Source organism: Strongylocentrotus purpuratus, unplaced genomic scaffold (genome assembly GCF_000002235.5).
Source record: "Strongylocentrotus purpuratus isolate Spur 01 unplaced genomic scaffold, Spur_5.0 spur5_scaffold_17, whole genome shotgun sequence".
Classification (NCBI taxonomy): Eukaryota; Metazoa; Echinodermata; class Echinoidea; order Camarodonta; family Strongylocentrotidae; genus Strongylocentrotus; species Strongylocentrotus purpuratus.
The window spans coordinates 4,433,439-4,458,279 of NW_022145602.1; the positions used below are offsets into that span (position 1 = coordinate 4,433,439).

Here is a 24,841-nt window from a genome sequence, read left to right on the forward strand (position 1 = left end):
TTTCAATAATTCATATGGTGAAAATAAATAAATTATCAACTAGCAAAAATAACAATTCTTCTCTTTTATCCCCATCTCTCTCTCTCTCTCTCTCTCTCTCCTTCCGTCTGGTTCCTCTTGTTTTAGACGAAGGCAGAATGCTAGTGTCAATGGATAAGGCATTTATTGGTGTATGCTCTTTTAACCTTGAGTGGAGGGAGTTGTCCTGGAATCAATTCAAAACAATTCAAAACACTCTTTTTTATTTCCCTGAAGTACCAAATTAGTTTGTGAATATATTATGTACATTCTACAGGACAAGTGTGAAACCCTATTGGGATTAAGTCATTCATGTTAAATAGGTAAGGCGTCATTGTACCATACATAATATGCGATTTTCTGTGAAGAAAATGCAGTTATGATGACAGACTGTGAGACATTATTTCTCTTGAATTACAGCACTTGTAAGGCAACAATTTTTTTTTCTAGAGTTAATAAGACATTTCCTGTTTTTCATAAAATAATAAATATGATAAAGACATATTATAAGGGTGAGCAGTACATTAATGATATAAATGGACAAAGAAATTAATTCACTTTAAGATGCCTTTTGTTGAAGCACTTGTTTGAATGATGTATACAAATATTGTTTTGACATTGGTTGTATAAAATTTAATTGTGAATTCATGTATTTGTTGTAAAAAATAAAAATTGCCCATCGGGGCAAAGATATGGAACAAACAACCACAATTATTTCTCTTGTTGTTGTTTACTAGTCAGACTGTGTATCATGAGAGTCAGTTGTTGTTGTTGACTAAGCTGTTCCTTTTGTTGACTGATGAGGGCGTCCTTCTCTCTTATGGTGCTCTTCTGCTGCCGGCAATCTGTCTCAAGCTTCGACACCTGAAACAAAAGAAAAATCCAAGAATTTGATTATATCTTACAAAATAAGTCTTATTCACATCTTTAATCCCATCCACATTTGTAACAAGGCTAAAGATGTTACGCTTGTTTCGCAGATATTTAGAATTGGTTGACAGTTTTTGACATGTAAGGGTAGTTTGTTCCAAAGTTCAGCAGAAGCTTTTCCAAAGAAATGATGACCATAATAAAGAATTATACTTTTGGTCGTCAGTGTACATAATGTAATTAAATTTTTCAGAAGAATAAGGAAGATCATTAATGTAAAATAAAAACAGTAGAGGACCTAGGATAGAACCTTGTGGTACGCTGTGTGTAATAGAATTGCTTTTGAATTGAAAATATCTTTTGCCACAGTGTTGCTTTGTAAAAACGGCCTCTAGCAATAAAATTCAGTAGGGTGGGAATAAAAAAGAACCATGGTAACCATGGTTTTTTGTCCAAATTACCATCCACCATGGTAACCATGGTATCAAACAATGATAATCAATGATAATTTCATTGTTTGATGCCATGTCTATCATGGTTACCATGGTGGAAGGTAATTTGGACCCCCAAAAAATTGATTTAAAAAAAAAAAAAATTTAATTAGCATCTGACCTGTTGAGAGAGTTTCTTCTTGGCCTGCTCTGCCTTGGCCAGCTCTCCTCTCAGCTTATCAATGGCAGCCTCCAGTTCTTCTCTCTCCCTCTCGGTCTTCCTAAGAGTGCTCTCCGTCTCATTCAGCTCCTCCTGGAGCTCGCCCAGACGACCCTCGGTCAGACGGAGCTGCTTGACCGTGCCCTTGTGTTGTCCTTCAAGCTCTTCCAGTCGCCCGATTGTCCTGTGGAAATGATTTTGGTATCTCTTATATGACATGCTTTGGTCTAAATTCATTCTATGTATTAACTTCATTTCTCATCTTGCCTTTCTCTCCCTCTCTGTCTTTATGTCTGTCTGTATCTCTCTCTCCCGTTTCTCCATGACCCAGCTGTTTATCTATTCTCTCTCCCTAGTAGTTGTACATGCAACAATATTCAATGCAATTTAGACATCACAATGGGGTCGAATTCACAAGATCTTTGAATAGATCTTAAATCTGATCCCCACTCAATTGATGTTACTTGTGCTTTCAATTCAGATTTTACTATGTCCATCTTTGTATATTTGTCATATATGCGTTCATACACAGTTTTATGTATCTGCTTTTATATATTGAGTGAATAAATGAATTGAATTGAATTGTATTGATAGCGAAATTAGTGTTACTGGCAAAAAGTACTGTCTTTGAGTATTTAACTGCCTGAACATTTCCACTATTCCCCTAACTGCAAAAACTCCTCTGCCTTCACATGCCGTATAAAGCAGCAAAAACAATATGGGAAGGCCCGTACCAAATTGATGGCATCGATCACTCTTATTTTGGGCGATTGATTTGCAACGATTGCAATTCCTATCTCTTAAAGATAAAGTTGAGTTCTGGTCATGCGATTGCATTGTGAAAGAAACGTTGTTGAATCGTTCAGGTTGATCATCTAGCATATAAGTATTGGTGTGTACTGCAAGGTTCTGGAATCATCAAAATGATAAGAAAGTTGGCTCAGTCTTGGTAAAGTTACAAGCACTGTACACACAAAGATGTATATTGCACTACACAAACATGTCGCACAAAAATCAGTCCGATGTTACATGCCATATTTAGAATATAAAGGCATTTGAAGACCCATGCTTTTCAGGGAACATTTTTTATTTGACGTTCTTCCACACTTGCATAATACAATGATAACCACAAATTATTGTTCACCTCTTCCCAGAACAAGTTGTGATTGATTTGAATCAATCGCAACTTCTTACAACAATACAGACCCCAGATTTCATGGTAAACAGTACATGCATAGCCCATGTGCAGATTGTAGCCAGTCATAAAAATACTGTAAATTCTACTCACGTCTCATGCTTGTCTTTCAATGCTTCACTGTGCTTGGTCAGCATCTCATGCAGCTCTAAAAGACTGGCTCTCTCCTGCTTCTCAGCTTCCAAGGTTTCTCTCAAGCTCTCTAACCTGAAAGTAATCAGTAAACAAGCAGAGAGATAATCAACATGTCAAGAAGTAAATACAACATTTCAAACTTTTGCCATTCTGTTTCTGATATTTTTCTGCTTTCATACAAATCAACTTATTACAAGAGTTGGATTGCCCTTTAAAGGTAAAGACCAGTTTTGGAAACGTCCCAATTTCAAAAAATGAAATGGAAGCTCTCATTACCAATCATGTGAAAGAATATGTTTTGACTAATACATGATGATAAAAAATTTGCCAGGAAACCGCCTACTAATTCATATATTTGGTAAATTTGTTTCTCTCATGGTCTGTGAGAGATATAGGGTAGTCCCATATACATCTTTCTGTGTATAGTGCTTGTAATTTTACGAAGAATGGGCCAAATTTCTTATCATTTTGATGATTCCAGAACCTTGCAGATGCTAGATGCTAGATGATCAACCTTTTCTGATCGATTCCACAACGTTTCTTTCACAATGCAATCGCATGACCAGAACTGGTCTTTACCTTTAACTACTTTACTAGGGGAAACCTGTATATAGAGCCCGCTGAAGGAAAATGTGAAAAGTGGTTGTGATAGGCGGATGGTCTCTATCTCCAGGTTACTTTTGTACAGATTTCAATGACAAACCAAGGAGAGAAAAATGCGGTCTTTATAGACAGGTGGTTTTTCTATACAGTTGGTCGCTAAAGCAGGTTTGACTGTATTAAAAAATAATGAGTTTTACCTCTGACCCAGTTCAGCATGAGCGGTCGTCAACCTCTCGTGTTCCCTAGCAACCGCTTCCAATCTCTCTATCTGAGCCATCATGTTCTTCATCTCACCGGCCATCCTCTCTTTCTCCACCATCTTCCCGCTAAGTTCATCTCGGTACTCCTCGCTCCGCTTCTCTGACTCTTGGATCATGGAGCGTAGCTTGCGAGCCTACGTCAAAGAAGGGGTTATCATTGAATTGTGATCATTTTGAATTGGAGATTGGGACACTTAAACATAAACCTCTTGTGAAATAATTGTGATGCATTCTGTAAATTCCGATAACTTTCTTGTTCTCTTTTTTTTTCTTTAGCTCTAACATAGGATACAAAGGTGGTGTTGTAGACATCTGTCTGTATATATTTGTGTGTATTGCAAGGTTCTGGAATCATCAAAATGATAAGAAATTTGGCCAAGTCTTGGTAAAGTTACAAGCACTGTACACAGAAGGATGTATATAGGACTACACGAGCACATGGCGAAAAAATCCATCCTGATTTTTACGATGGTATGTGCCATATTTAGTATATGAAGGCATTTGAAGAGCCATGCTTTTCAAGGAACATGTTTTATCTGATGATCTTCCACCCTTGCATGATAACAATGATAACGCTCACAAATTGTTTTTCACCTCTTCCCAGAACTCAACCTTCTCTTTAAATCAGGACTGAGTACTCGTAACGTGATTACACTGTGACAGCGGTTACGTTGATGTAAACTCTTCAAGTCATCCATGTTATTGATGTATATGTTCGATGGGGTCGTTCCCCCTTTTCTTACCTCGTTATCTGCCTGAGCCTTCCTGCACCTATACTGAGCAATCAATCTGTCTGCTTGGGCTAGGGCCATGGCTTTTGCCTCCAGTAGATCCTGCAAATGACTCTCCTTCGTCTAGAATATAAAAGAAAATGAAATGAAACAATTGGAACAGTACTTTTAATATGTTAACTGTAATCACAATGTATGCATTGTGGTTGGCTTACCTTTATTCTTGTACAATATTATCCTCAGAAAATTAATCCTTGGACAATTTTTCCCGTAGATTATTAATTATGAGCCCCTCTTTCAACAAATATCAATGTTATTTCTCTATCAATCTCAAAGCAATACACATTTTTGACTGACGTTGTCCACACTTGAAATTGGGGTGAATGACCCAAGAATCTACTCAGTTCATTGACTCTGCAAGATACATATATGATTTAAGTTTGGCAGGAATCCATCAATCTGTTCTAATGAAAATGCGATCACAAGCTATTATGAATACATAATGAGCCGCATGACCTTTGACCTTGACCTCGTGACCCCAAAATCTAATCAGTTCATCGGCTCTGCAAGATACATACATGATCAAAGTTTGGCAGGAATCCATCAATCGGTTCTTCATATAACGCGATCACGAGAACGGGACGTACGGACGGACGGACGGACGGACAACCCGAAAACATAATGCCTCCGGCTACTTCGTAACGGAGACATAAAAAATGAATTCTTAATATCAAGAATTACCATTGCTTTACAACAGAAAATAATTTCTTGAAATCAAGAAATAGGAATAAATGTTAGAACAGCTTGCCATAAAAACGCAGCAACACGCAAGCCAAATACACAAAGGTGTGACTGAGGCATTGCATTGAGCTTACAGTCAGCAAGCATTATCGTTTTGGATACTTACTGCAAGAGCTGAAAGTTTGTGTTCGTAGACATCCATAATCTCCGACGCTTTTACATCTTTGAGCTGTGAGGGAGAAAAAAAAAAGTTCAAGTCACCTTGTCAACGTGAGAATGACTGGACTAATTTGACGATTGTAGGAATTATGCTCAGAAAACAAATGTTTATATATTTTATACAAAATTTTACAATATCCAGCTAGTGACCTTTTACATCTCTAGCAAAAAATCATCTTATCGTATCCAATAATGCAGCTCACTTATCTAACATTTGACCTTTCTCGATGTGACCCCACTCTCACCTTCCCCCTTCCCCTTCCTTACCCCCTCCACCACAAAAAATTATTTAAAAAAAATAATAATGAAAAAACTCACATCCAAACCAGTCTGCATTCTATCGATCAGCTTGTCCAGTCCAGCATTGTCTGCCTTGGTGACCTTTGACCTTGTGGCCTCTAGGTTTGACCCCATGACGGACATGTCGTAGCCGTTGGTGTGCGACTGGTTGAGGTTGTGAGGGTGGGGCACTGCATGGTCCGAGGAGATGTCATGTTGTGAGGTTTGGAGGATGTGGGAATTGTTAGAGGCTATGCACTCTCCAAGGCTGATGAAAATTGAGGTGAGAAAAGTTAAATATTGATTATTATTATCTATGTAAGGCTTCCAAGTGGTACAATAAATCAGTTTATTCAATATCTTTAGCGCAGTACCTGGATGACTGACCAATATTGTTTTGAATTGTTTAGTCATCCAGGAACTTCAACTATCAATATTGATATCAATATCACACACAAAAAAGCAATATTTACTGAGGTAAGTCAAATTTTGTTATTTCGCTAGTCAGACTAATATAGATGATAATAATATTGTATGGCTTTGTTTTTGCGTGATACCAGAACATATTGCTCTCTGTAAGTCAATATTAGACTCGTCCTGGACTCGTCCAATATTGTCATAGCTCGAGCAATATATTCTTGTATCACACTCAAACCTATCCAATATTATATAAATAACTATCAGTGTGCTATTCGTATGTTCAAAGATATCAAAAACTTGTAGAACTTGTCAACCCAAAAGGATTTTTTGACTTACAGATTAAATGTCTGTTCTGCATATCTTTTGAGGGTTTATTTGATCAATGATTTGCATATGTATTAATGTGTGATTAATGGAACTACTGTGTAATTCATTAGGCAATATTTGTTAAATTAATTAACTGACCAATTGATTGATTGATTGATTGACTAATTGATTGATTGACAACGTTATTGATTCTAACTGATTGACAGTTGAGTGAATTGATTACTTGATAGATTCAATGACTCTTTTGCTGATTTATTGATTGGCTGGATATTATAAAATTGAGTAATTGATAAATTCACTGGTTTATTGACTAATTCACTTGTTAACAGATTAATTCACTAGTTTAGTGAATAATAAACTGGTTAATTGATTTGATTAATTCAATGGTCAATTGACTATTTCACTGGTCTATTGACTAATTCACTGGTTAATTGACTAAGTCACTAGTAAATTGATTAATTAATTAACTGGGTAAGTGATTGAATCACACTGATTGTTATAAGTGTAGCCCAATTGTTTCTTCCATATTTGAATGGAATAAGCTAGATAATTCGTTGAGAATGGCTTCCTCTGTCAATACATTTAAGAGATTGTTTAAACAAAGTTGTAATTTGTGAATGACTCAGCCGAACATACACTACGTGCATGTTCTGTAATATTAACATGACTTATTCACATAACTGCGACTTAATTAATATTTTCCTATTGACATTACTGTTTACTAGGTTAATGATATATGTTTATTTTGCAAACGAGTATTATTTTTGTAACTGTTTTGTATAAATGTTATAAACGATGTAAATATGTTCATTCAGGGCCCCATGGAAGACCACTACGTGTTGGTAAATGGGCTACCCTGTCAAAAGAATAGAAATAAATAAATAAATAAATAAAATAAATGAATGAATCATTATTTGGTTGATACTCACATGATTGTAGGGAAGTCTTGTAGAGTAGAAGCTGCTCTGATGAGCTTCAAGCTGACATGGACTCTCTCTCTGTCCCGAGAACTTAGACCATGGGCCATGAAAGGAACCAATCTGGGGTCCTGTAAGGAGACAGATAAGGATAACGATAAATTATTTTGTCACTTTCTCTTTTTCTCCCCGTCATGTTTTTTCTTCCTCCCAGTCCTCACTCTCTCTCTTTCTTTCTCTGTCTGTCTCTCTTCCCCTCCCCTCTGTCTTTCACTTCTCTACCCCCCCCCCCTCTTTCTTCTCCCCCTCCCTCTCTTTTCTTTCTCTCTGCCTCTTTATGTCTTTTTGTCCCAACATCAACCCAACCACTTACCTGTAAGATTTGCACCCGCGTGTTCTTTATCTGTGGTACATTTGATTGCAGAGTCAACATCACATCCACGATATGAAGAAAAAAAATTATTAGAAGTGGTACTACTCTGGCAGTTACCTTTCCCCTGCTCTCTGTTTCTCTCTCTCCTTCTCTCTCTTTCTCTATCTGTCTGTCTGTCTCTTTCTCTCTCTCTGTTCTCTCTTTCTTTTCCCATCCCATCACTTTTCCGTCTCCATATCATCATCTAATGATCAACTTTTCTATCTTTTCTCTCTCCGTCTCTCTTACTCACTCTCACTTTTCTTTTTTCTCTTGGCTTCCTTCCTATCTCTTTCTCTCCCTCTCTATCTGTCTCTCATTATTAAGGTGTCTTCTTTTCTTTTTGTCCCAACCTAAACCCAACCACTTACCTGTAAGATTTGTACCAGCGTGTTCTTTATCTGTGGTACATTTGATTGCAGAGTCACCATCACATCCACTATGTGAAGAATCGTTCCAACACCCGCATCACTGTCACAGAAATGAGATTGCAGTAGATTGAAGTCATATAGCAATTAAAAAGAACAGATAATAGTGTATGGTTCCTGTAAAATATAGTAACGTGAACATGTATATGTGCGTATGTAAGGGGGGGGGGGGCTATACTGACTATTACAATCCATCTTTTTTTTCTGAAGAGATGAAAATTGAAACCAGATTTTAAACTGAATATATTTGTGTTTTGAAAGGCGTCTCTCTTCAAAACCAACAATGCAAAGAGAAATAACATTGAATCCGAAGCAGAACAGGTGCTTCTTGCATTATATTTTGAATTCAAATTCAACTCAAATGTGACATAAAGTCCTAAATACATGACACTTAGTAGCTGAAAATCGAATTGCAATGAAATTGAATCGCACCTATACGAAACTCTTTACTTAAAGAGTTCCCTGGTCTAAACAAAGCTTTACAGATATTATTACCCTGGTCATCGGATTCATTCATGCACAATTAGCACCATCTCCACTCTCTGAGGAGTATTCTTACCATATGGTCACCGCAAGGGTATCTGGAAATTACTAACACAAAAGCTTTGGTCATCCTACTGGGTCCCCATTTCTCTCCTGGGTATGGATTGGCAAATGTAGATTAATGCCTTGCCAAGGGACACAAGTGCTGGTAGGGCTTTCAATGTGTAGTGTAAGAGAGTAATTTATGAACAGTGAGGCTGTATACTGCCCTCTTTCGATCCCACCGCTGCCACCATGTTTCAATATCGTTTTAGTGGTATTTAAAGCCCCACTGTACTACTTGCAGCTACTTGCTCCCTCTATATAGAAAACGATGGCTAATTGGGGACCATTGGTCCCCCTGATCTTCTTTTTCTTAAGTTAATTGAGAGCATAGTTGATGAGATAGCCACCTTTCAGTGACCACCCTGGGTGGTCTAATCCCTTCTGGTCAAACTAGTACAGAGGGCCTTTAAATCTCATAAACAATATTGTCACACAATGAAAGCAGAAGAGTTCTCACCTCCAATCGCAGTCTCCGACAGCCATCCTGGTTGTCTTGCTTATGCCGACCTGGTTGTTATCAAGCTGGTGCTCTACGATGGCCAGACAGGGGTCAAAGGTCATGACCCGACCCAACTCTGACCTTGTTCCCTCGTCTCGGCTCAGAGGTGAGAATGGTTTGGTCAAGGAATATCATTCTTTAGAGATTTTCAACAAAGCTTAATGTTACAGAAAGCTTTTATTGGTTATTTGGTTAGGGTAATCATATTAAACATGTCATTTAAAGTCATCGTTTAACAATGTTAAATCTGAGATGCATGGCCCTACGTGTTATTAGTGTCTGTGATAAAATGTAATATTGAAGCCCTACAAAAAATGATCATGAAGTGCCTCAGAAAAGTAAAATCCTTTGATTGACCGGTTTTACCATACTCATCTTCCCCAATAGACTGTAATGTTATAAAAAAGAAAAAAACGTTAGGAAAAACAAAAAATGAAATTTCGATTTCCAATCATAAATATCTTGAAAATCAGACAGGCGATCGGCTTGTAAAGTCATGGGATTCCTGACTGACCTAAAGGTTTATAATTATGATTGCAGCATGAGCTTAATCCAGGATTTTGTTTCAGAATCTGAGGCAATGTTACCGAGTCACTTTAAGCTTCTACCAACCTTAACATTTAGTAAGCAAGCTTTTGTCCACTCCTGTGGACTTTCTCAAGATAAGCTTAACGTATTTTAATCGCTTTGACCGTATTTGGATGCTTGTGGTGCAACCACAGTACATTTACAGTAAACAAAAACAAAATTGAGACAGCAATTTTGTTGTGATGCTGATGATGCAAATTGAAACTGATACACCAGTATGAATATATGTATTCTATTGGCTACTTCTATTTCCATTATCGTTTTTAGATTTATTAGAATCGGTATAGAATTGAAACAAGCCTAAGACAAAAGAAGCAAGCACATTGCGGTCATGTCATGATGTGCAAGTACCTAAAAAAAGAACACTTGACTCGAACAGTTTCTTTCATAATGCAATCACATGACCAGTAGTCACCCAAAGAAAATTCATGCCAACTGATAATTATGGACACATTATGAATGGATGGAAAGATTTTTTTGTGAAAAACATGAATAATATGCTGAAAAATCATATAGATATCATGGAAGGTTTAAAATGCTGCTTTGTGGCTAGCTGTGTCTCGTACGTGACGTCACAGAACTCGACGCTCTACTGAGGACCGCTAAAGGCAAAAAATCTAGATCTCAAATTAACATATTTGAGAGATGATTACTGCGGGCCCCAAACATGAAGAGGGAAGTTGTTATTTTTGATCAGTAAGGCTTCCCCTTCGCAATGATATGAATATTGCAACAATTCAAAACACTGTTGATTCTTTGGTGACTACTTTAAAGGTAAAGACCAGTATTGGAAACGCCCCAATTTCAAAAAATGAAATGGAAGCTCTTATTACCAATCATGTGAAAGAATATGTTTTGACTAATACATGATGATAAAAATTTTGCCGGGAAACCGCCTACTAATTGTCTTTGGTAAATTAGTTTATCTACATGGTCTGTGAGAGATAAACGCATGTGTTGCGCACATGTGCGTATAGTCCCATATACATCTTTCCATGTGCAGTGCTTGTAACTTTATGAAGACTGGGCCAAATTTCTTATCATTTTGATGATTCCAGAACCTTGCAGTACACACCAATACTTATATGCTAGATGATCAACCTTTTTTGATCGATTCCACAACATTTCTTTCACAATGCAATAGCAAGACCATGACTGGTCTTTATCTTTAATTGAAAGTGAAAGTGAAGAGTAAAGGATATTCATAAGTAGACACATGAGCCTTGAGATCTTGTTGAGTTTGTGTCTAATGAAAGGACCCTCTAGCTCCTGCAATGGTAGCACTAATCTGGTTGCCATGGGGATGGTCACATCGGTACGAGGGGAGAACTGGGTGACGAGACCAGAATCCAGCATCTCCTGAAAACAAAATAATAATAATATACTGTTCTTGTACAGCCCATATCGAGGGGTCACTGACACAAAGACGTAACTCCAGTTTGGCCATTTTGAGAAAAAGTGGTTTATGTGTCACTGAGCACTTGGGCCTTTTAAGTCTATGTTTCACTAGCCATTGACTTCAATGGGGTGTTGGGTGAGTTAAGTCTTTGTGTTTCCTGGAAAGCCCACATTTTTCTGAACATTTTGATATCAAATACTAATTTTGGCAAAATATGGAGTTACGTCTTTGTGTCACTGAACCCTCAATACCACATTATGATATAACGTCTCTATGCGCTTCCAAAGGACCTGAGATATTATTATTCCGGATTTAGCTCCGGCAACCTTAGTGCTCAGTGCATTCAAGGAATGAATCCTACCAGGTACCCAATTACTACACCTGGGCTGAGTGTGGCAAATGCAGATTAATGTCTTGCCAAAGGGTATTAGTGCTAGCTGTGGCAGGGATTTGAACCCTTACCTTGTGGTCCGGAGACTTATCCACTAGACCATAAAACCTTGTGAAGAAGATGTAGTAAAGTTATGGGGGTATTGTAGGGGAGTAGGTGCTTGCATTATGCAGATATGGAGACTGTCCTCTTCAATTGTAGTCTAAATTAGTGCAAAGGAATTAACTGAGTTTGGAGAATTTCTAACTTTGTTTCGAGTCAATGACTTTAGAGCTAGAACCCTAATAAATGTACCTCATGCTTGAGAAGGTTTTTATAAAGCCTGTATGCACTAGTTTGGCCAAGGGGGATTCGACCTCCCTGCAAGGTCACTGACAGGTGGTTATCTCATCAAATCAGCTCTCAATTAACATAAGAAAAAGGGCATCATGGGGGACCGACAAGCACCGATTAGGCATTGTTTGCTATATAGAGGGCGCATATAGCTATAAGTAGTGCAGTGGGGCTTTAACAGAATTTGCTCCTTTTGACCTCTACAGAGTTCCTGACGAACCTCATAGACTTCCCGTAGTAGATCCAGGGCCAGGATTGAGACCGTGTTGTTGCTTTGGACCGGCCTCGAGGCCCACTCCACCACGGCAAAGAAGGCTTCTGATTGGTGGGTTTCCTGACCTCGCTGGACCTGTGGTGAGGTCATGATGCTACGACAGATCGTCGGGCGGAGTCCAGACACACCGCAGAACGTCAGCATCAACTCAAAGAGCTACAAATACAGAAATAATACTAGTCAAGCTGTCTTATCATCCGCAAGATTAATATTTGGTAAGGGTGATGTCATATAAATACAATTATCCTATATTTTATCCAATTTTCATTACTTCATTTCCTCTTTCTCTCGTTGATCTCGAAGCTCTGTTTATGATAATTTATTTTCACTGAACCCCATTTGGAGAAGCATTTATCATCAACATACTTGATACTTGACATGGAAAATTGTAAAACTAGATAAAGTATGTGAGCACAACTGAAAACAAATGAATCAAAGTTCTGTTAACATTTATGGTGGCTAATGGAGTTGTAGATGCCAAAACGTGTACATTTTGTACTTACATGACGACATAAAGTCAACCACGTTAAATATATTGTAATTGTATTGTAATATTGTATTCATCCATTCATTCATTCAGTAAATTTAACAGCTACATATATCTAAAAACATGTACATCTCTGAATGAGTACTCTCATCATACAAACGTCGAGCTATTAAATGCCCACGCATTGTTTATTTCTGGTCAATATTTCCAAATACTTACCTTGCAAACTGATTCTTCATCTTGTATAGGCAGCAATCCCAATACTCTATGCATACACAGCTGGAAATGTTCAAACCTACATGGAAAATATAATATTAAAGTCAAACCTGCTTTAGCAACCACCTGTATAGAAAGACAACCTGTCAATAAAGGCCACATTTCCCCTTGAATATGGTTTCTCATTAAAACCTATACTAAAGGAACCTGTACATAAAGACCACTTGGCAATAAAGACCATTTTTCGTGTTTTCCTTGAGCAGTTTTATATACAGGTGTCACTGTACATGTATATCATAACAAAATACTGAACATAAATGATAAACAACAACAAAAAGTTACAGAAGTCACTGATAACTATCTAACTGTTAACATGCAAAATTTATTACAGCACCTGTATTTGATATGTTTTACATCATCAAAGTATATGGTAGGTTTGCGGGTACACCATGTGAGAGAGAGAGAGAGAGAGAGAGAGGGTTGAGGAGTCCTGAAAAGGACTCTGACTCAGTAATCTTTCTTGGGGGTCCGCACCCCTGTGACTTAAGCTCATGCATGCCAGCCATTCTCCACTCCTGACGACGGATAGTCAACCTGTTCGAAACGTCGAGCCACTCATCCTCTCCAAGCGCTATAGTTCTCCTTAGAACTATATGCTAAGAAAGATAACAAACAGTCCTTTTCAGGACTACCACACCCCCAAGAAAGATTACCAAGTCAGAGTCCTTTTCAGGACTCCTCAACCCTCTCTCTCTCTTTCTCTCACATGGTGCACCCGCAAACCTACCGTATATCTACATCACCATGCAAGCCGACACTACAAGCAGTATCATCAAAGTAGGACACAAGTTTGATTGGCGTATTTGGGACTCTCTTTGTAGGGAATGCTGCCACGACCAACTGTCAACAATTAACTTTTCACACCTAATGTACACACACTAAGAGGTAATTTATGAAAATATCTTGAAATATTACTGTCTAGTCACCTCTTTACAATAAAAAAACTAATCCTAACAATATATTTTCTCAAAATGCTTTTCTGAAATAGAGAGACAACTTACAAAAGTAGGCTTTGCTGTATCCTAGGGCTTTTCAGGAGGTCAATGAAAAGGTCAACGGCATAGCGACGGGTCACGACCCCATCACCGTTGATCAGGATGTTGAAGATAAGCTGAAATGTCTGATTAATATTCCTGGCATTGAAGAGCTGAAAGACAAAATTACAAATAGAAAATCAAAGAGTTGCTGATAATGTACACAACATTGCTTTCTTTTATTATTTAATTTTTGTAACAATGTCAACCAAAATTAATCAGAAGTCAAAGGACCAATTTTTTCAATTTTTCATTAACTTATTCCACGACCACTTAGTACTTGGTAAACCCTCAAAACGTTTTGAAAGATGTCTTTAAGATTATAATACAATGTTAAAGGTTACTCACAAATCTATGCCAAAGCTACTACTGGTATTTCTCTATATGGGTGTAGGTTTCTTAACTGGGGTTGGGATTGGGAGTTTGAATAATGTACTGAATTGCCACTGAGTAATTGTAGTCGGAGCAGCTGTCGTAGAAGCACAATTACATATTATATATACAAAAAGCATTGCAATTTTGCTACCATAATGTTATCATGCATATGTTTTAGGTGTAATTTTACTTTGTCACTGATGTATACTTTGTTTTAAAAAAAAACTGCAATTCGGCTCTCAGGCCGCGAATGTTTTTTGATGAATTAAACCATTTTAAATAAATAAAAAATATACACAGTAGTGACAGTACCATTATGAAACTAGGTGAAATGTAGTTCGTGATCACAATGTCAATCCCTTTTGTTTCTCATTTAAAGTGACTCCAGGTTAATTGTTACCTTGTCTCCTAGCTCTTCATTGAGACAGAGACTGGTCAGGATGGAGAGAGAGAAGATGATGTTTGTCAGGTTGCTATGCGACAGGAATCTTATCAGCGTCTTACTGATAGACTTCAGATTATCCTGCAACAAAACAATAAGACAAACGTTGAAAAATGTTACTTGAAGGCTATGTAAATGCAGCCATTAGAAATAATCCATGAGTGGTGAGGGGGAGAGAGAAGAAGGGGATGATGAGAGAGCGGGAGGGAGAGAGGGAGGGAGAGAGAGAGAGAGAGAGATAGAGGTAGAGAGAGATAGAGAGAGAGAGAGAAGGGGGTGATGAGAGAGAGAGAGAGAGAGAGAAGAAGGAGGTGATGAGAGAGAGAGAGAGAGAGAGAGAGAGAGAGAAGGGGGTGATGAGAGAGAGAGAGAGAAATAGATAGAGAGAGAGATAGAGATAGAGATAGAGAGAGAGGGAGAGAGAGAGAGAGAGGGAGAGAGAGAGAGAGAGAGAGATAGAGAGAGAGGGAGAGAGAGAGAGAGAGATAGAGATAGAGAGAGAGGGAGAGAGAGAGAGAGAGAGAGGGAGAGAGAGAGAGAAAAAGAGATGGAGAGAGAGAAGATGATGTTTGTCAGGTTGCTATGCGACAGGAATCTGATCAACGTCTTACTGATAGACTTGAGATTATCCTGCAACAAAACAATAAAATAAACGTTGAAAAATGTTACTTGAAGGCTATGTAAATGCAGCCATTAGAAATAATCCATGAGTGGTGAGGGGGAGAGAGAAGAAGGGGATGATGAGAGAGAGGGAGGGAGAGAGGGAGGGAGAGATAGAGAGAGAGAGAGAAGGGGGTGATGAGAGAGAGAATGAGAGAGAGAGAGAAAAATAGATAGAGAGAGAGAGAGAGATAGAGATAGAGAGAGAGGGAGAGAGAGAGAGAGAGAGAGAGAGTGGGAGAGAGAGAGAGAGGGAGGGAGAGAGAGAGATAGAGAGATAGAGAGAGAGAGAGAGAGAGAGAAGGGGGTGATGAGAGAGGGAGAGAGAAGGGGGTGATGAGAGAGAGAAAGAGAGTGAGAGAAAGAGAGAGAGAGAGAGAGAGAGAGAGAGAGAGACGAAGAGAGGGAGAATAGGTTTGTTAGGTTGCTATATGACAGGAATGATAAGTAATCTGATCAGCGTCATACTGATAGACTTAACATTATTCTGCAACAAAACAATGAAACAAACTTTATAAAGGGTTACTTGAAGGAAAAGTAAACACATTGCCAATATTGTAACTTGTTTATTCCTCATCATCACCATCACCATTGCCACCATCATCAAAAGCAGCAGCATCACCATCATCATTGTCATCATGATGACCTTCATCCCCATTTACATTATCATCATAATCAATCCAAAGCAAACCTTGCCAAGTATTGAAAAACTTTGTCTTGGAGGGTATTGTTGTAACTTTGTAATGCAATTCAAGACAAATATGACCATAACTATGCCCATTATCCCATTCTACACAATGGAATTATATCATAACTGTTTCAATTATCACCACCTCAGTCAATAACAAATTGCTTACCATTGCTTTGATATGAGCCTGCACTGAAACATTTTGTCTGCATAAGTTAGCAAGAAGACCTAAGCACGGCATCACTAGATCCGATTCTGGCCCAAGGCTATCAAAACAAGAAATATTGATCAAATATTAATAATGTTGGTTTCTTGTAGGTCAATGTTGGGCCAATTTTTTGCCAAAGGTCATATAGGGTGGAATTTGAACCCTCAACTTCCTCTGTAAGCATCAAGTAAATGAACCACTATACTACAACACCTTGGCACTCAAAGTGTTCTTTCTGTTTACGAAACCTTAAATAAACTGTGTATTATGTGGTACCAAATTTTGTAACTGGTTCAGTCAATAATAAAAATACACAAATTATGAACAGATGTTATGTCTTATTGAAAGGCAAATTATGTTGTCTTTTGGGCACTCTTCTTGACTGCGGAGTGTGACCAAAATGCACGAATAACAGTGGCATGCATTGTACAGGGCTAAGAAACACTTTTTCAGCTACAGTCTAATATGTCTAACTCATTAGCCTCATTCTTTGACCGATATAGATGCTGATAAGGTACCCAACAATATTAACATGTTGAACCATCTACTTACATCTGTGTTAGTAAGAACTGAATCAAATCCTCCACATAGTTATTAGGATAGATGATTCTGTAGTTATAGGTGACTCTCTGTAGCAGTTGCACACACTGAAATGAAGAAGAAAAAAATATATATATATATTAATGAATACTGAGAAAGTTCTTGAAACTTAGCGTGTAACATGAATACTTCAGATAAATGGTAAATTATCTGGGCAAATAATAGCAAACGGGCAAGGGGGTTACCGGAAATGAAAGTTGATTTTACACCTGTCAGAAGAGGTAGCAATAAAGCATCTATTTCAAACAAGAATTAACAAAATATAGAATAAAAGGAAACTATCAGAGTGGTTCATTCCCCCTTTGAACTAAACAAATCAAAGATTTCAACCATTTAGCTTTTGTACAATAAACAAATGAGACTATTATATCACATATTCCAGAAAACTAATTTTGTCTATGTCTTCTTCTACCCTCACTTCACAATTCACTGCCTCTCCCCCCCCCCCCCTTTCTCTCTCTCTCTCTCTCTCTCTCTCTCTCTCTCTCTCTCAATATTCTTTCTTTCTCCTCCTTTCCCTATCTCTCCATCAAGTCTGTTCTCTCTCTCTCTCTCCCCACCCCTCCCCCCCCCCCCCCCTCTCTCTCTCTCTCCCCCCCCCCCCCCCCTCTCTCTCTCTCTCTCAATATTCTTTCTTTCTCCTCCTTTCCCTATCTCTCCATCAAGTCTGTTCTCTCTCTCTCTCTCTCCCCACCCCTCCCCCCCCCTCTCTCTCGCTCTCTCCCCCCCCCCCCCTCTCCCCCCCCCCCCCCTCTCTCTCTCTCTCTCTCCCATACCCCTTTTTCTCTCTCACGGTCTCTCTCTCTCTATAATTATATCTATCTCTCAGATCTTTTGAAGCACACACACACACACACACACACACACAACACCACAAAATGAACTTACCTGTCCAATGACAGTATCATTCGGTGAACCCCTCTGAACTTTCAGGAAAGATGCAAGGGATGCTGGGAGGTTAAAGGTCACTTGCAGAGTTTCTCTGACATCACAATCAGCAGCTTAGAAGAGAGAAGAAAAAAAAGAAAAAGAAGTATTTACGCTGAGCTCTTCAAGGTGGACCAATTACCTGACTAATGCTTCTGGCACTACCTTCAGTGACAGAGGCACACAGATACAGCTACATGTACCTTGTATAAAGTCAGCCCCACTAAATATTACCTAGCATTCTAAGGGTTCGGAGTACAAAGAAAATAAGAGGTAAAATCCCAATTAAAGAGCAATCCAAATGTTTCTGACAACATGATTTTGTAAAAATACTTAGGGGTGATAGTGAGAGTTTAAAAAAAAAGGTTTTAGTGAGAGTTTAAAAACAAAAAGTTTTAGTGAGGTTTAAAATAATAGGTTTTAGAAATCCGAGCGAGGTGCCAAGTGTGCCGATTGCTTGTGCGAGGCATTCGAGAAAATCATGAAAAAACAGCACGTCATCCCCCTAATCTTCAACCTGATTTACATTGAACTCAGGGACTAACCATATTTGGAGAAAAAAATCATGATAAAAAAAACTCTTTGTCTGTTTCTCACCTAAGTTGAAGAGCAGGACCATGGTTTTGAGAGAGAGGTCAAGAGGGGTCGCAGGGTCATTGACAAGGTCAACCAGGCAGGTCAAGCACTCGCTGGGAAGGAGCTGACGAGGACAAAAGTAGCTCAGAGACTTGTCTCTGGATGTGATGCCAATTAAGACCTGTGGAGGAATTAGAAATGAATCATGGTAAAAACAATACAGAGATACAGTGAAACCTGTCTATAAAGACCACCCAAGGGGGACAAGGAAAGTGGTCTTCATAGGCAGGTGGTCTTTATGTACAGGTTCCTTTTAGTACATGTTTCAATGAGAAACAATTTTCAAGGGAAACAAAAAATGTGGTCTTTGTAGACAGGTGGTCTTTCTATAAGGGCGGTCTCTAAAGCAGGTTTGACTGTATAAGGCAAAACTGTTATCCTTTACTGCATCAAGAAAGTATGAATTGTTCAAGAGTTTACCAATGATAGTGAGGCTTCCTTTCAAAATATAAAAGCTCGCATCTCTATAACCATGCATGCACAAGAACACTTTCTGTGCAAAAGAGGTAGTCAATTTGTTAATGCTAAAAACATTTCCATTACAATCAGGTCTACGAGTATGTACATACAGGTAGTCTAGTAAGTAGTAACCATTAAAAAATTGAAATGAATCTACTTAAACTCCTCTACATCTCTTCAAAGTAAAAACATGGAGCTAAACAGAAATCAGAGATAAGGTGATGTATTTACAGTAAAACCAGATAAAGAGTTAAAGATCACCAAAGGGAGACAAGAAAAGCGGTCTTTATAGGCAGGTGGTCTTTATGTACTGGTTCCTTTAGTACATGTTTCATTAGAAACCATTTTCAAAGGAAACAAAAAAGGGGTCCCTAACTCTCTATATGGTAGACAGGTCTTTCTATACAGGTGGTTACTAAAACAGGTTTGAATTAATAACTGCTATCATACGTAGCCTGTCGTACTGGTCATACATGCCTGTATGTATTTTATGGTTCTTGGTTCATGGAATGCTCTTATCTTCATACATTTAGATTGAACAACAGATTACCTTGTGAAATAATGTGTGATCAGTTTGTCATACATTACATGACAAATGCAGAGAATGAGTTAATGATATAAAAACATTTTCCAACACGCAAGTTTGAGGTAATATGTTCATCTGATGTCCCATCTGCTACAAAACATTGAGGATTTACGTGTGTGGAAATATGGTATACACCGACAGCAAATGTATCCTTTCACTTTGTAATTAATCTTACTTATGCAATTAGAAACGTTGCTATTACATAGAGATATACTAAAATCTTACATAAGTAACGTATTGCGCAAAATAGCCTGGGCTTCCATAACAAAGGTTTGCAATCAATTGCAAATTAGACAGAACGAGTCTGATTGGTTGATAATCAGCCTTGTTAATAATATTTGCATGTAACGATGATCTTGATTGGCCATTACTGTTTTGCAATTGATTGCAAACCTTTGTATTAAATGGGACACTGGGGGTGTTTCACATAGATCCTAAGTTGAACTTATCTCTAAGTTGGACTTTCAAATAATAGAAAGCCGTTAGCACCTTTGAAAATAATTTGTAAAAGTTATTTTGAAAAGGCATTAAATGTTGATTCAAATCATTCATATTTTATATTATGAAGGAGATTTCATGTTCTTGATGTGGAATTCATGAAAAGTCTAAAATACTTGAATTTTTGCTTTTGGTTATAATGATACAAATGGCTCTCCAAAATGTTTAAGTCCAACTTAGAGTTAAGTTCGACTTAGGATCTTTGTGAAACACCCCCCCCCCCCCTGGTCTGGGGGGAGGGGGGGACTTACATCCAATCTGCTCTGAAGATGAACCAGGTTTGCATCGCTCTGATTCCGGCTGTACTGATTGGCTGCTAACACCACAGACCTGACAACAGACGTGGCCTCCATGATGCTATCCAGGGGGCTCTGAAGAGTAAAAATAATTTGTAAAATGGTAAAATGGTATCAAATGTAATTCAATCACACACTAACACTGTAGGGTCTTGTAAGGTCGATTTGATTCTCAAATCACAATTAGATAGCCCTACTAGATACATGGAATTAAAATCAAATGATTAAATCAAATCTGATTTCTGCCATTTTGCTTAATAGCTAATAATACCAAAGAGCTCTGCGTTTGAAGCTCCTTGCTAATACCAATAACCTAACAACAGAGATAGACTTCATGATGCTATCCAGATGGTTTTAAAGAAAACTGAACACTGGTTATGCATATACATGTATATTGCACTGTAAAGAAACTGTCAGGCAGCAATCGGGACAGTTTAATTAAACATAATCTGTGAGTAGGATTGAGTCATAATTGTTTTCTTTTTAATTGCCTAATCGCTGAAAACCAGTCGGCTCCGATGCAACAAATGCCACCAATGCCCACTATTACCACAGACCTTACAAAATAGGTAGCCTCCTGGGGTATACTATCAAGGTGGCTCTGATGAAAGAAAAAAAGATTGCGTCAAATGTAAAGCCATCACATGGTTTACAAAGAATCTGTAATTACAATAGATAGTCTAGATCTATGGCAATAAAAAAAAATCATCCTGCTTGAGGTTTTGAATGAGAGGAACTGTACCTTCAAAACAATCACCTGCAACTGCAATTATTTTGTCGAAAAATGGCCCAACTTTAGAATACCCCACCAATACCAAATCATCGGGAATCCTCTGTTAAGCCCAGTGCTTGCCAAGGCCAAGGGCTTCGATGTTGACGTCGTCGCTCAGCTCAATACCGTCTCTACGCTATAGCTCTGCACCTCGAACTGAAGCTATCAGGCAAAAATTATGCAAACTTTATTGCATCATGGTTGCATGTGCGTAATACCGTAAACCATACAAGAAGTTTGCTTCGTTCATCAGACATGTCATCACAGACATCAGTCATCATCAGTGACCCAACTTAGAGTCTAATTAGATCTTCTAGTTCTACATCATACATCTGTATATGAACGACACATTCCCTTAGCCTAGAAGAAGAAATTATTTCCAATAGATCTAAAATCATGTAGAATATATCTATATTTCATTACGAAGTGCTTTATCAGCTTCTGGCCGAAATTCAATTCAACTTAGTTACACTATCGTCGTTATAACTAACACAAAATAGAACGTATGGGACTGGTGAGACACCATTTGTTCATTTTGCAGTTACACTAATAATATTATATCACAAAATGCTGTAATTTCCTAAGGTACAGTCATCAAATTAAACATATAATCGATACAACAGCAAAATCAAGTCCAAAACCATGTCGATATATTGCCATTTCCCGTTAACTCACCGTAATGCAACGCGAATTCGACAGTTTTCTTTTTAAACTCACCGCTTATTTGTTGTGCCAAATATATAATTTTATCCACGAAAGATGGCGCCCCAGTACAACGATCTCTTCGTTTTTAGTTTAGCCTTGGGGGGGGGGGGGGGGGGGGGGGGGGGGTGGGGAACCGGCGGGAGAGTAGGGGGGGGGGGGCACTCACCAAAATTGACCGTAACAAATAATTGAACAGTAAATTAGATAATTTTCATGATGTTAATAAGAATGATACAAAGGTGACATAAAAATTAAAACCAAAATTGACCATAACAAATAATTGAACAGTAAATTAGATAGTTTTTAAGATAATAAGAATGATACAAAAATGATATAAATAATAATAATGATGATAATAATAATATTAATAGCAATAGTTGTAATAATAACGGTAATAACAATACTAATCATAATAATGATAATAATTATAATAATAATAATCATGATGAATAATAATAACGATAATTGCCATAATTGACAGTAATGATGATAATAATAGCAATAATAATCTTAATAGCAATATAGGCCTATATACATTATTATAATTATTTATAATTATTATAAATAATTATAATAATGTATATAGGCCTATATTGCTATTAAAATATCTTTTCAAAATGAACGAATTTTTGTTCACTTTCCTTAAAATTTCATCAAACTGATTCCTTGATTTTTCTTTCACATCTCCACACACTACCACCCACATATCTGATTTATCGATCTCTGTTCCACTCTGGATACAAATAAATACGACTGTGTACAAATCAATTACTATTACGAAGATAAATTCATCTTCATTTAACAGCTAAATGAAGATAAATTTATCTTCGTTAACGCAGTTTAATGAGGATAAATGAAGATAAATTTAGCCGTTAAATGAAGATGAATTTATCTTCATTTAGCTGTTAAATGAAGATAAATTTATCCTCATTTAGCCGTTAAATGAAGATAAATTTATCTTCATTTAGCTGTTAAATGAAGATAAATTTATCCTCATTTAGCTGTTAAATGAAAATAAATTTATCCTCATTTAGCTGTTAAATGAGGATAAATTTATCTTCATTTAGCTGTTAAATGAGGATAAATTTATCTTCATTTACCTGTTAAATGAAGATGAATTTATCTTCGTAATAGTAATAGATTTGTACACAGTCGTATTTATTTGTATTCAGTGGTACATATTAAATTGTATAATACATTTGCATATATTGTTTTCCTATGTTTCAATTATTTTTCTAGAGTGACCGCCATTCCTAATTGAATGAAGAGACTGGAGAGTGGAGAGCGTGTGTAGAACAGAGATCGATAAATCAGATATGTGGGTGGTAGTGTGTGGAGATGTGAAAGAAAAATCAAGGAATCAGTTTGATGAAATTTTGAGGAAAAGTGAACAAAAATTCGTTCAGTTTGAAAAGATATACTGTGAATCATCTCCACCATCATCATGATTATAAATAACCCAGGCATATTGTTGCAATAATGCAACAATATGCCTGGGTTATTTATAATCATGATGATGATGGTGGAGATGATTCATTTTCCTTTTCCTGAACTTTCAATTTCATGGAGGATTTTGTTTTACTCTGAATCACAGGTACAAATCTTGCAATTTTGTCTTATGGATTAATCAAAGGAAACCCATCCAAAAGAAAAAAGTGTAGATATTATGAAAATTAGATGTATTCCTGCCCTCTTATGTACAATATTCCTTGCGAAAATGTACAAGAGATATAAATTCTTGGCATGATGTGTAAATTTTGGCATGACATGGACGCAGCCGTTTTCTTGGAAATGTGACGTTTACCGGTTGAAGATGTACATGTATCATGCACCAAGCTTTCGTTGGAAAGACTTTTAAAATCAGTAACACAACCTTAACTTTTCAATAAGGAAAAAATCATAGCTGAGAAGATTACAAATATATTTGGTGAAAAATATATCTATCTATCTATCTAAGTATCTTCTCCCTGTTCGGAGGTTGATTGCAACATCTCTCCATTTCACTCTATCTTCTGCCGTTCTGGCACACTCTTGCAGTTTTAATCCACTCCAGTTCTTGACATTCTCTTCCCAGTTGATTCTGGGTCTCCCTCTAGGTCTACTTCCTTCCACTCTTCCTTCCAATACATCCTTCAAGAGGCTTTGATGCCTTATAACATGACCAATGTATTTGATTCTTCTCTCCTTAACTAACCCTACTAGTGCAATTTGTTTACGCCCTGCCATGTGCAATATCTCTTTGTTGGTTTTCATTCGTTTCCAGTATATTTTCATCATTCTTCTGTAGATCCACATTTCAAAAGATGTTATCCTATTTTCCATGGCCTTGTTTATTGTCCATGTTTCTGCTCCATACAATAGGACAGACCATACATAACAGTTTACTAGTCTCAACCTAAGCGCAAATTACACCTTTCTATTTGTGAATAATCCATTCATTGCCAGAAATGGATTCCGAGCAATTTCTATTCTTCTTTTTTTTCCTTCTGCTTCGCATCTGGCATCATCTGTGATATTTTGTCCTAAGTAGATGTAATTACTGACTTGCTCAATGATATGTCCATCGAGTTTCAAACATATTCTAGGCTTATTCTCTGTTCTACTAAAAATCATTGACTTAGTTTTCTTGACATTCATGCTTCGACCAAACTCTTCACTTTTGACTTTTACAATATCCAATACATTTTGTAACTCTGCTTCATTCTCTGCGCAAAGTATAGTGTCATCAGCATAACGTAAATTATTAATATTTACACCCCAATACTAACACCTTTCATATCTGAAATTTCCCTGAATACCAACTCTGTGCACAAGTTGAAAAATATATAACAGGGGAATGTAAGTAATTCATTTAAAAATACTAAAATATAGCAGTTGACAAATCTATTTCAATCATGAAAAACCCTCAACCCTT

At 37.4% G+C, this 24,841-nt stretch overlaps 1 protein-coding gene across 4 annotated transcripts; it reads right to left on the reverse strand.

Moving 5' to 3' along the window:
- Positions 1 to 488: 488 nt before the first annotated feature.
- LOC591924 (protein CIP2A homolog) lies at positions 489 to 21,970 on the reverse strand. Of its 4 annotated transcripts, XM_030988490.1 has the most exons (22): positions 21,898 to 21,970; positions 20,406 to 20,525; positions 18,573 to 18,732; positions 17,937 to 18,049; positions 17,001 to 17,095; positions 16,410 to 16,506; positions 15,460 to 15,522; positions 14,851 to 14,910; positions 14,043 to 14,188; positions 12,985 to 13,060; positions 12,225 to 12,434; positions 11,084 to 11,240; positions 9,252 to 9,399; positions 8,150 to 8,249; positions 7,379 to 7,497; positions 5,742 to 5,970; positions 5,371 to 5,433; positions 4,476 to 4,586; positions 3,670 to 3,866; positions 2,828 to 2,941; positions 1,501 to 1,723; positions 489 to 882 (listed from the first exon to the last, which is right to left on the reverse strand). In XM_030988490.1, exons 2-22 carry the CDS (start codon positions 20,505 to 20,507, stop codon positions 730 to 732), a joined length of 2,736 nt encoding a protein of 911 aa, XP_030844350.1. In that variant the 5' UTR covers positions 20,508 to 20,525; positions 21,898 to 21,970; the 3' UTR covers positions 489 to 729. The 4 variants fall into 4 exon arrangements, with proteins under 4 accessions (XP_030844350.1, XP_030844347.1, XP_030844349.1 ...); XM_030988487.1 differs by lacking the exon at positions 15,460 to 15,522 and having other exon boundaries at positions 14,851 to 14,973; XM_030988489.1 differs by lacking the exon at positions 15,460 to 15,522 and having other exon boundaries at positions 14,851 to 14,973; positions 21,940 to 21,964.
- Positions 21,971 to 24,841: the final 2,871 nt, after the last annotated feature.